We start from the raw sequence: 16,021 nt of genomic DNA, 5'->3' as shown, positions 1-16,021 counted from the left end.
TCCACGCATACATGCAGTTTGTTTTCCTTTAGCACGGTGGCATCTCCCAGCAGGACAATGAGATATGTTGGACAACTCACAGTGTATGTGCATGGTTTGAAGAGCAGCAAGATGATTTTAAGATACATCCTTGGCCACCAATCTCTCCAGATTTAAAACTGATCTAGTACCTGTGGGACCACCTCAGCTGGGCCGTTTGTGCCGCAGATCCTCAATTGAGAAACTTAGGACAGCTTGCCACGGTACTGGAGTCGGCAGACCTCCACATCCCTGTCGGTACCTCCCAGAAACTAATCAACACTCTTCCTGCACACTTCACAGCGATCTACAGTACAAAAGGTGGTTATTCAGGCTTGTGACAGCTGGTCACATTAATGTGACTGGACAGTGTATATAATGTGGAAACTAATAGACCTATAACAAGGGCAACTACCTCCTGAGGATTTCATATGGTTTAGGCACAGTTTCTCGTGTCTTTAACGACCTCTGTATCGGTACGATGTTTCTTATACGTTTTTAAAATTTTGTTGAAATGTTTTCCTGCATTACACTGTTTACTGGCTTTTTAACATTTTATTGATTTTTCTGATATATTTTCCTCTTATCTTACACGAGGGTCACTTCAAAATAAATGCACACTATTTTTTTAAAAATACAGTTTTCATTCTGCATGTGTGAAAGTTTTATACTGTGTAGATACATCCTTCCTGCTTTTTTTTCAATCTCAGTTCAACCTGTTCCCGTGAGTGGTATGTCTTCAAGATGGCTGCTACACTTGACGTTCGTCAGAAGCAATGTGCTGTCATAGAATTCCTGTGCTGTGAAAACGAGACAGTGGGAAACATCGACAAGAGGTAGAAAAAGGTGTACGGAGATGCTACTGTCGATCGTAGTACAGTTAGTTGGTGGGCAAGCAGGTTACGTGATGAAAGCGGGCACGCAATATTGAGGTTTGCCTCACAGCGGCAGGCCTTGTACTGCACACACTCCAGACAATGTGCAGGGAGTTAATGAACTGGTGACTGCTGATGGACGCATCAGAGTGAATGGATTGTCACGCTACGTTGGGATAGGGGAAGGAAGTGTTTGCAGAATACTGAAAGTGTTGGCGTTAAAAAAGGTTTGTGCCTGGTGGGTTCCCAGGATGTTGACAGTGGCTCACAAAGAAACAAGAAAAACATTATGCACCGAACTTTTGAAGCAGTACGAGAATCGTGGAGATGAATTTCTTGGAAGAATTGTGATAGGTGATGAAACATGGCTCCACCACTTTTCACCAGAGGCGAAGAGGCAATCGATGGAGGGGCATCATGCAAATTCACCCAAGAAAAAAAAAATTCAAAACCACACCTTCTGCTGGAAAAGTTATGGCTACGGTGTTTTTCGATTGCGAAGGACTCTCGCTTGTGGACATCGTGCCAAGTGGAACCACCATAAATTCTGACACATATGTGACAAAACTGAAGAAACTTCAAGCTCGACTGAGTCGTGTTTGACCACATTGACAAAAGCAGAATGTTTTGCTGTTGCACGACAATGCACGGCCAAATGTCAGTCAAAAAACAAACATGGAAGCGATCACAAAACTCGGATGGACAACACTGAAACAACCACCTTGCAGTCCTGACCTGGCTCCATGTGACTATCATCTCTTTGGGAAACTGAAAGACTCTCTTCGTGGAACAAGGTTTGAAGATGATGACTCCCTTGTGCACACTGACAAACAGTGGCTCCAACAGGTTGGTCCAGAATTTTACCGTGCGGGTATACAGGCGCCGGTTCCAAGATGGCATAAAGCAGTTGAGACGGAGGAAATTATGTGGAGAAATGAAAATATTGTTAGTGACCCTCGTACACTCTATGTGCCCACAATTTGTTCTCTCTCTCTCTCTCTCTCTCCCCCCCCCTCCCCCTAGCCTAACCTAATTTTGCTAAATTGGAGTCACGCCATTTAAATCAAAGATTGTTTTTCACTTAGGCAAATCTGAAGGTGCATTGTGTAAGGCAAAAAGTATCACTGAAGGATTAATAAAATAAAAAAATTAGTTTTGCAACCAAAAGTCCGTCTGTTACTTTTACATCTGAAAATCTCTCTCTGTTGAGAACGACTAACTGCGTTCTGTTTGGTAGGTACTCTGCAAACCAATTAATTACAGTCAACCTGATGCCATACACTCTCATTTCGTTCATTAGGTGGCAGTGATGAGCTGTACCAAATGCCTTCTGGCAGTGACTGTGTCTGATGCAAACAAGTGGCCGCAGGGCCACCGGTGCCACTCAGCTATTGCCTTCCACTTGCAGACAGAATGAAATCCTCTCACCTGGCCAGGCTGGTGACGTTGGACCAGACGAGGAAGTCGCCCGGGATGCTGAGGCTCTGGACGCGGCTCCCGGCGGTGAGAAGCTCGAACTTCTCCTGCTGGAAGATGTCCCAGTGCACCGTCACCGAGTCCTCCGTGGCCCGCAGGCAGAAGCGGTTGCCCGCCTCGAGGGTGAGGTCGCGCCCGGTCGACAACATGCGGGCCACCAGGTACGCCTCTTCTGCCTGCGCCTCGTCCGGCGCCTCGTAGGTGCGCCCCCGCCACGGGGCGCGGAACCGGAACAGCCGGCGCCAGTGCGCGCACACGTGCAGTGCGCACGTTACCGCGTCGGCGAGCGGCAGCCGCGAGAACACCTCGAGCAGGACCTCGTCCGGCAGGTCGGCCAGAACCGTGTCCCCCATCGTGGGGATGCTGCGGGTGGGCAAACGGCCTGTGAGGACATTTTCCCAATTGTGGGTGCTGGGTAGAGTCTCATTTACACCAGATCTAAAAACACATTTCTGTTTAGTCTGTTCTTTCAGACATCCAAAATAACAGACTACATTTTGATCCAACAGCCATTACAAATTAAGACACAAAGGAATTACAGACACTGACTGCAAGCAGGCATTGATTGAAATCAATGTACACTACTGGCATTAAAATTGCTACACCATGAAGATGATGTACTACAGACACAAAATTTAACCGACAGGAAGAAGATGCTGCGATATGCAAATGATTAGCTTTTCAGAGCATTCACACTAGCTTGGCGCCAGTGGCAACACCTACAACATACTGACTGATAAGGGTTGGATTGTAGCCTATCACAATTGTGGTTTATCGTATCGCGACATTGCTGCTCGCGTTGTTCGGGATCCAATGACTGTTAGCGGAATATGGAAACGGTGGGTTCAGGAGGGTAATACGGAACGCTGTGCTCGATACCAACTGCCTCGTATCACTAGCAGTCGAGATGATAGGCATCTTATCTGCATCACTGTCATGGATCGTGCAGTCATGTCTCGATCCCTGAGGCAATACATGGGGACGTTTGCTAGACAACAACCATCTGCACGAACAGTTCGACGACGTTTGCAACAGCACGGACTATCAGCTTGGAGACCGTGGCTGTGGTTACCCTTGACGCTGCATCACAGTGCTGGTGTACTCAACGACGAACTTGGGTGTGCAAATGGCAAAACGTCATTTTTTCGGAGGAATCCAGTTTCTGTTTACAGCATCACGATGGTTGCATCTGTGTTTGGTGTCATCGCGGTGAATGCACATTGGAAGCGTGTATTCGTCATCGCTATACTGGCGTATCACCTGAGGTGATGGTATCGGGGTGCCATTGGTTACACGTCTTGGTCATCTCTTGTTCGCATTGACGGCACTTTGAACAATGGACATTAAATTTCAGATGTGTTACGACCTGTGGCTCGACCCTTGATTCGATCCCTGCGTAACCCTACATTTCAGCAGGATAATGCATGACCGCATGTTGCAGGTCCTGTACAGGCCTTTCTGGATACAGAAAATGTTCGACTGCTGCCCTGGCCAGGGCATTCTCCAGATCTCTCATCAATTGAAAATGTCTGGTCAATGGCGGCCGAGCAACTGTCTCATAACAATAAGCCAGTCACTGCTCTTGATGAACTGTGGTATTTTGTTGAAGCTGCATGGACAGCTGTACCTGTACTTCCATTGCATAGATGAGAAGACTAAACCTAGACTTATTCTACACCAGAAGCGAGACAGGAACAGTTCAAAGTTTGATGGGTCCATTTGTTTCAAAGAAAAACACACATCTCAAAAAAAGGAATACCTGAGAAGCAGAGACTGTCGTGTTATGCATCACCCACATGAACCAAACTGTAGACACGCATTTGAGGACAAACGCATTACGACATGTAAATAATCAATTTTTGAGAATATATGAGGTCCAAAATTTTCGGGACTGGTGCTGCCATCTGTTGAAAACCTTACTTCACACTCGAAGTAGTTCTCATCCGCACATGCACACTGGTCCCAGCACTTCTGCCACTGGTCAAACATTATCTGGAAGTCCTGTTCTTTGAGGGTGTTTATCTCCACCAGCGATGCTTCTCGAATCCTCTGTAGAGTGTAACCGATGGCCTTTCCAACTAGAGTTTCAGTTTTGGGAATAGTGTGAAGTCCGTAGTGATGGGGAGCTCGTGAATGAGTCGTTCAAATGAATGCTTCACTCCAGTGAAGTGTGAACTAACCACTCAATTTCAATGAACTGGTACTTTAAACTCTCCACAGATAGCACAGTACACACTTTTTTCTAGTTCACTCACTCTCTTTCCCTCTCCCACTACATCAGCGCTACGTAACTCATTCTCCCTTCACTTCAGCCCTCCCTCTACTGCCTGTCGACGAATCGCGCGGTGTTTGTGGGGAACTATAGGTTTACGATGGGTTGGGGAAGTGAGGGGGCGAGGGGAAGGCAGCGCTGACATCATTACCCATGACTACTTGTGCAGTTCGCGTCCACGGGCAGCCTATAGTTGGCAGCACTTGCAAACAAATGAATATTAAAGATACAAACGAAGAGGCTGGCTGTGTGAGCACGCACAGCCAACATGAAAATAAAAGGTTTGTTAATAACACTGAAAGAGGGACTTTACTTGAAATCGTACCAATGACTACAGGTGACAGTTTACGTTTTGAATCTGGAGGGTTATTATTCTCAACAAAAATAAAATCTACAGGAAAACTTCTGAATAATTACTTAATGTAGGTATATAGACTTTGTGACAGTGCTAAACATACTCATTCTATTTTGGATTAAATTTTAAAAGGAACATAAAATTGGACTGCATTTCGTTGGTAGCCCGTGTGGTTTCAGTTGTCTGAGACTGCAGACGTGTGTGCAAGTTGCACGTGCGTGTGTGTATCTGTGTCTGTTGCTGACAAAGGCCTTAATGGCCGAAAGCTATAATTGTGTAAATCTTTTTGCTGTGCCTATCACGACTCAGCATCTCCACTATATGGTGACTGGCAACTTTCCTTCCCTAATATTGTTACAATCCTTCCTGGATTTTCCATGTTTGAAAGTATTTATTTATATGGAGAAGATTCCTGGGGAACAACAAAACAACTCAAAAGAAGATTTGAGGCTGTGCAAATGGATTTTCTGAGATGAAGCTACATAATTTCAAGGAGAGAGAAAGAAGATCCAAAATAAAGAAATCAGGAAGTAAATGAAAACTCCCATATTCATCACTGAAGAGGTGGAAAAAATGACATTCAAAATCGTGTGGGTAGGTGAGGAGACTAAGGGATGAACAATGGCCAAAACAAAAAAATAAAATAAATAAAAAAGAAACTTACTCTCTCTCTCTCTCTCTCTCTCTCTCTCACACACACACACACACACACACACACACACACACACACACACACACACAGGCTGTCCCACCTAACACCGCAACTTTATATTTCTGAAATGAAACAAAATGTGAAAAATACAATTGGCCAGGGATATACGAATCTCATGAGCTCACACAGTGGGCAGGACAGTGCAAGCAGCCTGCATTGCAGCATCATGGCAGAGGCTGTGGAGCTGTTGTCATCCTTTAAAGTGTAAGTATTTCAAAAGGAATGAATTATACAACAGTGAAACCGAGTCTGCCATCACTAACTGTACCTCCCGTTTTCATTTCGATAGGGGGAAAAACACAAACACGTGTCATTTAAATATACGTAACTTTGTGTTGAAATTGATATTAGTTTACAAAACTATGATTCTTGCTTCATTAGAACAATTTATTAATTTGCTACCAGTTTCAGTAAACGGCCATCATCTGGCATGGAAAATTGACTACTGCAAGTCACATGTCAATACTGTAGAACCATATAACTTGGCTGCATTAGAACAATTTATTAATTTGCTACCAATTTCAATAAACAACCATCATCTGACATAAAAAATTAGCTATTGCCAAGTCACATGTCAATAATGTAGAACCACATTGTACAATCACAATAATTGTCAATTTCATGAGTAATAATACAAAAGAACAACAATTTTCAAACATCAGCAACCTTTCTCATGCACACACACGGTGGTTTGCAGAGTATGGATGTAGATGTACATGTAGAAGAAGGTTGCTAATGTGTGAAAATTAATGTTCTGTATTATTATTCCTGAAGCTGACAGTTAATGGTATTGTATGATGTAACACAATTGAAAAATGAACTGAAGTAGCCAATTTTTTTGTGTCAGATGATAGTTGTTGACTAAAATTCACAGCAAATTAATAAATTATGCTAATGTGACCAAGTGTAAGGAATTTCCTGAAACATATAATACTGCTGACAGTTACCTGAAGAAAAAGACACCTCATATTTGTCTACTTTTATGTACTGTGCATTTCTGTACCAATGAGCAAGCCCCTGACATACATGCACCACTCGCCAATTGCATTTTTCACATTTTGTTCCATTTTGCAAATATGTTGTATCGCAGAGTTAGGTGGATACCATACATACACAGGGTGTTCGGAAATTCCCATCTTCTAGGACCTCTAGAGGAAAGTAAGTACATGACATTCTGAACAGGAACCTAGGTTTGGAAACTTACCATTTCTGTGCTACAGCCATCTGAAAACACTTTTGCTAGCTAGGTATGCAACAGGGTAGTCATGGTGGAGGGCGGCTGCGTAGGATTGGCCAATGTCATTTGGCATCCAGCCTACCTCTGACCTGGTTCAAGCCTCTGTCATGTGACTATGAGTGTTAGAGTACACATTTGCAGAATACACTGACATGATCAATCTGAACGGTGAAGCTCACAGTGACGTAAGAGCAGATTATCGCCTCTGTCAAAACCGTTCTCCACAACGTCTGACTCTATCATGTACCCTTTTTGCCACAATTATGCATCAACTTTGAGAAAGGGTACCTTCACCACCAGCAGGTGCACTCCGAGGAGATGCTGCACATATGAATTGAGAGAGGCCACACTGCATCACATTGAAGAACACCCGTCAATGAGTAGATGAGCAATTTCTTTGGATATTAATGAGTGGAGCTGTAAAACTGGGTAACACCTACTCAATTACTTGCAAAAGTAGTCATGTTACCAACATCTTTCCAAATGATTGTAGCACAGAAAAGGAACATTTCCATACATGAGTTCCAATTCAAAATATTATCTATACATGATCAATGTGTATAATTTAAATGTTACAATGTCGTTTTTAAAGGTATTTGCATGGAGTGTACCTTTGCATGGAAATGAAATGTGCTCAATAAGCAATGCAGACAAGAAGATAATATGATCTTTTGAAATGTAGTGCTACAGAAGAATGTTGAAGATTAGATATGTAGATCAAATAACTAATGAGTGTGTACTGAATTGAACAGTGGAAGAAGTAATTCATGGCACAACTTGATGAACAGAAGGGGTCAGCAGATAGGACACATTCAGAGACATCAAGAAATTATCAGTTTGGCAATGAAAGGAAGTTCATGGGTGGGTAAAATTATGTACTGGTCTCCCCTGATATCTTGGATGTGGTGACAAACTGATCTATACCACAGTCCGAGGTCTAGATTAGGTTAAAACGTCACAATTTGATTCTGAGTTGGTGAAGTTAATGAACGTGAAAGCAGAAAAAATCTGGTTGTGGCAAAAAACTGACTGGTAGTAAAGCCTAATCCTTATGTATGCACTATATTGAAAATATGCAAGGGGGGGTCCAATAGGTAACTTTTACTGCGTGGGCTAAAAATGATAGGAGGAAACAAAGGCTTGAATGCAGTATGTAGATTCAAATGGGTGTAGGTTCCAGTAACTATGCAGAGATGAAGAGGCTTGCATAGGATACACTATCACAGGCAGCTGCATCAAACAGACTGAAGACCACAACAACAAAAATCATACAGTCATTATGGCAATTTAATGGTAGTTAAATGGTTTTCCTTTCTTATTGTAAAACTGGCTCATTCCACAGTCTTGAACGTTCTCAAGGATGATGAAATCCCTGGAACATAGTGAATGAAGGGGGAGCTCAGATCACATTCTTCTGCCTTGCACATAAGGTTTGCCATCTGATCATCAATGTACTCACAGAAATATTAAACAAGAACTTACTAAACAGCAAGACATTTTAAGCAGATACTTTTCTGCTACCCTGAGCAGCAGCTAAAGTACCAACTATGAGAGGAACCTCAGTTTTTACACCCCCTCCTTCTGAAACTGTCACTGACCACCATTCCCCTCAGATCTTGACTAAAAGCAAGCTCTTCTCAAAAGATTACTTCTACTGTGATGACAGTGCAAGAGGATTCAAAAAGGAGTTATTACAAACACATCTCTATCAGTAACATAGTTTGTACAATAATAAATAAATAGTAAACCCACTACTTCATGAGTTATATAGAACATCTACTGTTTATCTTCTGTTGGTCGCTTAGTACTTATTTGATTACATTGGTATTGATATCTGTAAAAACTGAGTCCAATTTACAATACCTTACTTTTTATCATGCAGCAGATAATGAACACTGCCACTTGCTATATAGGTACCAGAAATTTTCAGTTCTTTGATAATTTGTCGAAGAGACATTTTCAAAGAAAATGTTTGACATATGACTACGTAACAGCTGCAGAATCCAATGATACGAAATTATATGAACTTTAAATGTTTTCTAGTCTTAGAAATGACATCTTTCATCTCTCCTATTTCATTACAGACGAGAGCTTATAAGTATCTGTCATTCAGTCAGGTCCGAGAGATATCAGTATGTAAGAAACTTTGATGCACATACCGTAATTCTGTGGTACAACTGCCTGAGGGACACAATTTATTCATGCTATGAAGAATGTTTCCAGTTTGGGAAAACACAGATCAGATCGCTGTCACATTCTGACGAGTAATAATATGAAAGAAATGAAAAAAAAAAAAAAAAAATGTTCAAGCCCTTTATCTAAAATGAACGCCGCTCCTGAGCGGTGTGCATTGAAGCATGCGATTAAACATTTGCCCTAATACCATGTATAGATGCATAGTGCACCTTTTCGAGCTTCAGCACCAATTTTAATATACTAAATCACTGATACAAATATTGAATGGGACTAAACTGTAATACGATACTTACACAGTTCTACATCCAGTTATTAAGGATTTAGCTGAGGACACAATACTGCTGGAGAAGAGACTGCACTTTTTCTCCTAACGGACGTCTTGCGCAAAATTTACATGACCCATCATCATTAAATGTTCAATTTACATGACATTAAGGCTGTAAATTAAGTCGTCCGTTCCCACTTTTAAATCACATACATGTTGCAGGTAATAGCGTTAATAATTTGCGTAAGAGGCCCTGATCTGGTATTCCATCTTGCTGGTGTGAAACTTTGCTAACCAAATAGTTCATTTAATTTAATCAACTGACGTATGCAAGTTACGTAAACACTAAAAAACAAATTTAATTCGTTTGTATAATATTTTTGCGCAAGATTAAATGTCTGGTACAGTACTGCGCAATTTGGAAACGCCGCGTCTGGAATACATTACTTTCACGCAATGCAAGCATCAAACCACACGAGTCGCTTAAATTTATTGTACATGCCATGAAAATTCATGGCGCAAACCTCTGAATCAACATCAGACGAAATTTAAACAGCCTATTCTCACTTGCAATTAAAATCAGCAGCATTTACCATGATACCAACATTGGAACAGCATCTACTTCAATTAAAAGCGGGCGTTCAAACGATGAACAGAAGTGACCTACAAATTTTATGAAATGTTAGCCATCAAATCGGAAGCTTATGTCAGGTTGCAAAAAAATATGGGTGGCGTGACTTTTATGACTGGGTAGCACCCATTTTTAATATAGCTTAAGATGAAGACAAAACAATGCGGCACGAATTACTGCGAATATGATCGCTAAAGTAATTTTCGAGACTATTACCGAGATGTAAAAATATTTGCTGTTTTGTAAAAATTTTGTCTGGTTTCAGACTTATGATGAAGTTTAATTCCCAAAAAATAAAGTATTTACGAAAAGCAATTTACAGCCAATCTAAAAAAGTAAAGCTTCAAAATAGCAGCTCACAAAACGCGAACGCAACGGATTTTCCTTATTTCTGTGCGTAATTAAAGTACTTGATAGTACTCTTGCTTGGGCCAGCCCTTAGTTTTATCAGACCTAAAGCTTCAAAACCTTCTGTTGAATAACATTTGAGCTTTTTGCTGGTTTGATTTCAGTGTATTGCTAGGCAGTGAAAGTTCGTTTTACCAGAGGGAACAAAACTGCACGTTATGTTAATATCTCTGCAGGCGCACCATTTATTTACACATAGCCATAAAAAGATAGAAAAGAAAATCTGTTTGGCTCAAAATTGTTAGTTTTAATATAGATCTGAATACTGAGAATTCTGTGAAACGTGCACCTTTAATATACCACTATGGCTGGTAAGAGATTTTCCATTGTTATAAACATTGTAGTGTGATTAGTTCGTCTTGCTTTGCCTTTCGTTCTTGGTATTTCGCAAATGTTTATGATGGGACATATCCAGTGATTTATACGTGTTGAGCGGCTAGTTTAGAAAGTACAGTAATATAATTTTCGTAAAAAAAGTTCTGATACGCAAGGCACGTTAATTTGGTGCAGTCTGATCCGAGTTACGGAATACTATGATGTAATTACATTGGCTCAAAATACGTTTTTAAATGGCAAATGAAAACCACCAGGTGCATTCTAGGACTTACCCAACGCGAATCATACAGCGTATATTTCGCAGAGGAGGAGATTGGTGCTTAACATCCCGTCGACAACAAGGCCATTAGAGAGGGGCGATTATTTCAAACAACAATGCCAAGTACCAGTACAGTGCCAGCTAACAAGAACATACGGTGTTCGGGTTGGATGTTGTGTGAAATGCTCAAATCGTGTTGTTTTCGAATGAGATGTTCTGTCTCATACGTACTGTTAGAATGGACGTACAACGCACCGATAAACAGAAGATTTATCAGTCCTCTGAAATGGAATAACTTAATTCTGAGAAATGGTAAGACCTGAAAGTTAGCAAGAAGTCTCAAACTGATAGCTGGTTGTAGGCTAAAATTGGAAGTGAAATGACATTGACCTTAAAGCTGGGTTTACACTAGCAAGTCGCTTGCAGAAGTTATTGCTGCAAGTTATTGATAGTCGCTTGCAGCTGTGTTTACACAGCAGCGCAAGAATTAAGCAAGATTATTCCGTAAGTTCTTTGGCAAGAAACTTGCATCAACAACTTGCTGATACTGTTTACATATGCTTTCAGTACCACTATGAGTGTCAGCCGAAGTGTAAAATGACAAGTAGGCGGGTGAGATATGCTGCAGCTCTTGTAATTGTAATGCAAAACGTGAAAAAGAAAAAGAGAAGTATTTGGGATAGAGAGTAGATAATGAGAAGATCGCAAAATGGTGCCTGTAATAACCTTTTGCAAGAACTTAGTATCGAGAGCATGGATACTTTTGAAAACTTTTGCAGAATGTCCTCAAATGATCCTGAGTATTTTTTGATGTTAATAGCGCCCGTCATATCAAAACGAGACACAAATTTCGGTACTGCTATTTTAGCAAAGGAACGTTTGCTAGTCACTCTATGATTTATAGCTACCGGTGAGCTACGAATAAAATAGGCATTTCATTTATTTATGTGAAACATACAACCAAAAAAAGTGTGAATTATGAAATCTTTTCTTTGTAGGAGACTCATACCAGTCCCTAATGTACTTGTTTCACATTCCCGTCAGCATGATTTCTCTGATCGTACCCGATGCATGTAGAGCCTTTTTTAACATCTTGAAAAGGGAAAATTATTTGAAGGTGTGTGAAAACGCAACAATGAAATTAAATTTTTATTGAAATAAACTGCATTTTACAGAATGATATGCTTATAAAAATGTTTTTTTTCTAATGCTCATAAAATGGAAAGTAACAAGCTAAGTAAATAGAACATGTAATAATTACACATCGTCTTTTTCTAGACTCCTAAAACAATAAGCGAGTGGATGCAGGTGGCAAAGGGGTTGTGTCTTCAAGTTATGCTACTTTCTACATACTTCTTTTATAGATGTGTCGAATATTGACGAGATTTCGTTTAATTCGCTCATGTTCTTCACTCTATCATTAAAGTCTCAGTTATGCACGTTCCGTATTTTGGGGTAGCTCTCTACGGCTTCAATAAAATGTTCTGTATCCTGCTTCATCCATTCCTGTTCCTCCTCCATTTCTGAAATTTGTTTGCATATAATACGTTGTTAAATATGAGTGTTCTGCAGACGACATACTTTCTGTAACTTGCGCTTCCTACTTGCAGAAAATAGAAATAAATTCTAAAAGCTGCAAGTTACTTGCAGATACTTCTTGCGTGGCGTTCGCACTGGAAGCGGAAAACGTGCAGCAAGTCACTTCCGCAATAAATTGCTACAATCGCAAGTCGAGTTGGCGATGTGTTTACACTCGCAAATCGCGCGGCAAGTTCCTCCGCGCAAGTAAATTGCTGCAATAACTTGCTAGTGTAAACCGAGCATTAGACGGTTCGTTTAGGTACCAAGCGTGACATTACCCTGTGCATAGTGTGTATGTTGATATTTTGGTTTGCTGTCACATTAATTCACAGTGTGTTCCAGAATGTTTATGCGTTTCATTTTCTGAACCATATCGATTTGCCCCTGATCAGTTATGTCACACTAATTAATTGTTATATTCAAAATAAAATAAATCGGAGAAGGTCGATATAACAACGTTGCACAAGTCGATTTGTAATCCCATCGATATGTGTCTGTCCTTGCGAAGGTCGGATCCTGTAGTTTGCAGGTGCACGAAGGGCAGCAGCGGGTTGCTTGAGAGCTTGCCTGTTATTTTTTTACAGCTTGCTGTGATTGTAAACGGCGCCCTCAGTCGGGTCCTTGTCCGTGTGTTGGTGGCGTTCCAGGCGAGATGGGTCGAAGATTTATTGTAGGTGGAAATTGGAAGATGAATGGAGATAAAAAGAGTATCGAAGAAATCCTGGGATTTCTGAGGCAGGGCCCGTTGGACGAAAGTGTCGGTAAGTTGATAACTTAATTACATTCAACCTCTTTATTTAGATCTTCACCATAACAAATGTGTGAAAAAGGTAAACAAGAAAATCTTAATTTTCCCTTGGTGCTTCTTCCTAAATCCCATCCATAAAACCTCCCCCCTTTCAACCCACTTTTCGGCATTATGAACCCTATACACCCACTGATTGGAGAAAGTTTCAATAATCTTCAAAACGCAATGTAGTAATATGAGTCAGTTGCTACTACATTATGTCACACACACCAACAGTCTGTGAGCAGGGAAGAGGCTCAATACGTGCACTAGATTTTGTTAGTGACTTGGTGTTGGCTTTGTCAAATCATAACGAGCTTGTGGCTTTCCAGCTACGTTTACACGTGTGGACATGCAATAGATCAGCCTTCCAATGCAAATAACCGAACTAAAATGCCATGTTACTGGGGAGAGGGGGGGGGGGGGGGCAGATACTGGCCAACTTGTTTTATGTTTGATGTATTATTCTGGTGTTGCCTTATTAACAAACTCTTTGAAAAGTAGGCCTACTGTTATGACCACTTACTCGTAATCCCTCTAGGCCAGCAAATAATATTACATTGCAGTTATTTCTGTGGTCAATGACCCAAAATATTTGTTTTCAGACCAAAAACAAGTATGGTTTTGTACCATACCACTGAGACTGCTTCTGATCTGAATATTTTACCGATTCATTCATCCAGGGATCATGTGATAACTTGACAAATTTTGCACAAATAAGGGCTCGAGTGTGATGTTTGACACCCTGAAATGTAGATTGTGGTGACAGACTGAGTTTTATATTTATGTGCTTCTTACTGTATTTTGATAATCTAGTGATGCAGACAAAATAAATTGTGTGGCGTAATGCCTTTGCTATACTATCTTGATGTTTATAAAGTTTATAGTAACATACTGGAATAATGCAATGCATTTCTTTAAAAATGGAAGGTGGCATTTTCTGGGAGGTGTTAAAGGTCAAAGTCAAGCTCAGCGACATTGCATGTGGAAATTCTTATAAACCTACCCGTTGCACAGTAATGTAAAGCTGTACACACCAGCTTTTCAGTGATTTAAATGAACTCAAGTCAAGATAGACATGTGTGAATTTAACACAATTTCCAAACTTAGCTGGCTGTAACTTTCTTCACAGTTGTCATGTACTTCTGCAAGTTGGTATTTACTAAGTGGATCATAAATAAGTTACTGTAACTGACTAGGTTTATTGTGGGGGTATTGAGTGAGGGGGATTAGAGGGAGAGAGATGCGGGTGGCACGTTGAGGGATTAGGGGTGGATGACTAGTGGCTCAGAGGAAGCGGCTGGTTCTCCAGCTACGAATGCAGTAGAGAGAGGTGGCATGTAAAGGGGCTAAGCATGTTGATGCCTGGTAGTCGGAGCTGGTGGAGGATGTCAGTTGGGAGAGGCTGACAGGATGGAGGACTTACCGATTTTCTCTGCATGCAACAGTGCTTCTCTTAAGGCATGTGGAGTTTCTGATGACAAAATTCGTGAATTTTGGGAATTTTATGAAGCTAGATAGGTGAAACAAAGCCTCATTAATGAACAAGGTTTAATCTGAAACACTGCAAGTCCTTTTCACTTAACAAATTGCTGAAACCATTCACAATATGCTATTCACCTTCGATAGCCGTACAAAGTAACTGTTGCACAGCAGTAATATTATATGGATACATCTCCAGTTATTTGGTTATGGCCTTATGTGCTGCTGTATGGGAGACTTTAGCCTCTTGCGACAATTTCCTCACTGATTTTTTTGGCATCTGCGACACAATGCCTAAAACGTCGCCTTGCTTCCGTTAAAATTGTGGGTCTATCAGTTTGTGCTAAATCATAAACTGAACCTGTTGCTTAGAATTTGTGAATTAAATCATGTACAGTGTCACATTGTGGACCCCTGAAAGCAGGAAAACGCAATCTAAATTGCCACCTCACATGCTCCATGGAGTTTCCTTCTGTACAGAAAACTTCCACTAAGAATGCTCTGTCTGCATTTGTAAGCATTCTTACTGCACTCAGCTTATTGACAATACACAACTAACAGCTGCAATGCACACCCAACACTACTACCCATTAATTGTGTGTCTGTATTGGACTCAAATATCTGTACGGCAATGCAGATGTCAATGGTGTACCCTGTGTGTCTTGCTTAAAGACAGGCTTGTTCTGTTAATTCAGTTATAGCCGTTGACAAGAGTAATGCCCACTTTATTCTTCACTGTGTGTGGGCACCCTCATGGCCAACCTATTGATGGCCCATCTAGAGGAATCCTTCCTAAACACCCAGAATCCTCAACCTGTCACCAGTTTTGATCCATTGATGACATCTTGCAATCTGGATTGGGGGTTAGGACATTCTATCCACATTCCTCCAGAACCTCAACAAACCCCCTGCGGGTCTGGGGGTTAGAATAGGCTCGAGGTATTCCTACCTGCCGTACGAGGAGACTAGAAGTTTCACACGTTTCGGCTTTTATGTGATGGTCCCCCTGTAGGGTTTGACCTCCATTCTTCAAAATTTTCCCGAAGAGCGAGCCAATTGGAGAAGGGCATCTTACAAGGTGCATCATGTCCATTGTGCATTGAGATCTTTAGCCCACTTTCTCGCCATCAC

General features: G+C 41.1%; 2 protein-coding genes across 2 annotated transcripts in view; one reads left to right on the top strand and one right to left on the bottom strand.

The window, feature by feature from the left end:
* The window catches only part of LOC126108190 (F-box/LRR-repeat protein 14-like), a 66,285-nt gene extending 56,193 nt beyond the window's left edge, over positions 1-10,092 (bottom strand). The window contains exons 1-2 of the mRNA XM_049913429.1: positions 9,435-10,092; positions 2,322-2,732 (exon numbers count right to left, since the gene is read on the bottom strand). Of these exons, the coding sequence (XP_049769386.1) occupies positions 2,322-2,722 (401 nt within the window). The 5' untranslated portion in view covers positions 2,723-2,732; positions 9,435-10,092. The remainder of the gene's footprint in view (positions 1-2,321; positions 2,733-9,434) is intronic.
* Positions 10,093-13,103: 3,011 nt separating this feature from the next.
* Positions 13,104-16,021, top strand: part of LOC126108641 (triosephosphate isomerase B) — a 52,535-nt gene continuing 49,617 nt past the window's right edge. The window contains exon 1 of the mRNA XM_049913950.1: positions 13,104-13,382. Coding sequence (XP_049769907.1) covers positions 13,274-13,382 — 109 coding nt within the window. The 5' untranslated portion in view covers positions 13,104-13,273. The remainder of the gene's footprint in view (positions 13,383-16,021) is intronic.

The sequence above is a fragment of the Schistocerca cancellata genome, chromosome 11, assembly GCF_023864275.1.
Source record: "Schistocerca cancellata isolate TAMUIC-IGC-003103 chromosome 11, iqSchCanc2.1, whole genome shotgun sequence".
Taxonomy (NCBI): Eukaryota; Metazoa; Arthropoda; class Insecta; order Orthoptera; family Acrididae; genus Schistocerca; species Schistocerca cancellata.
Note: the sequence above shows the minus strand (reverse complement) of the source record. Positions and strands in the feature narration are given on the sequence as shown.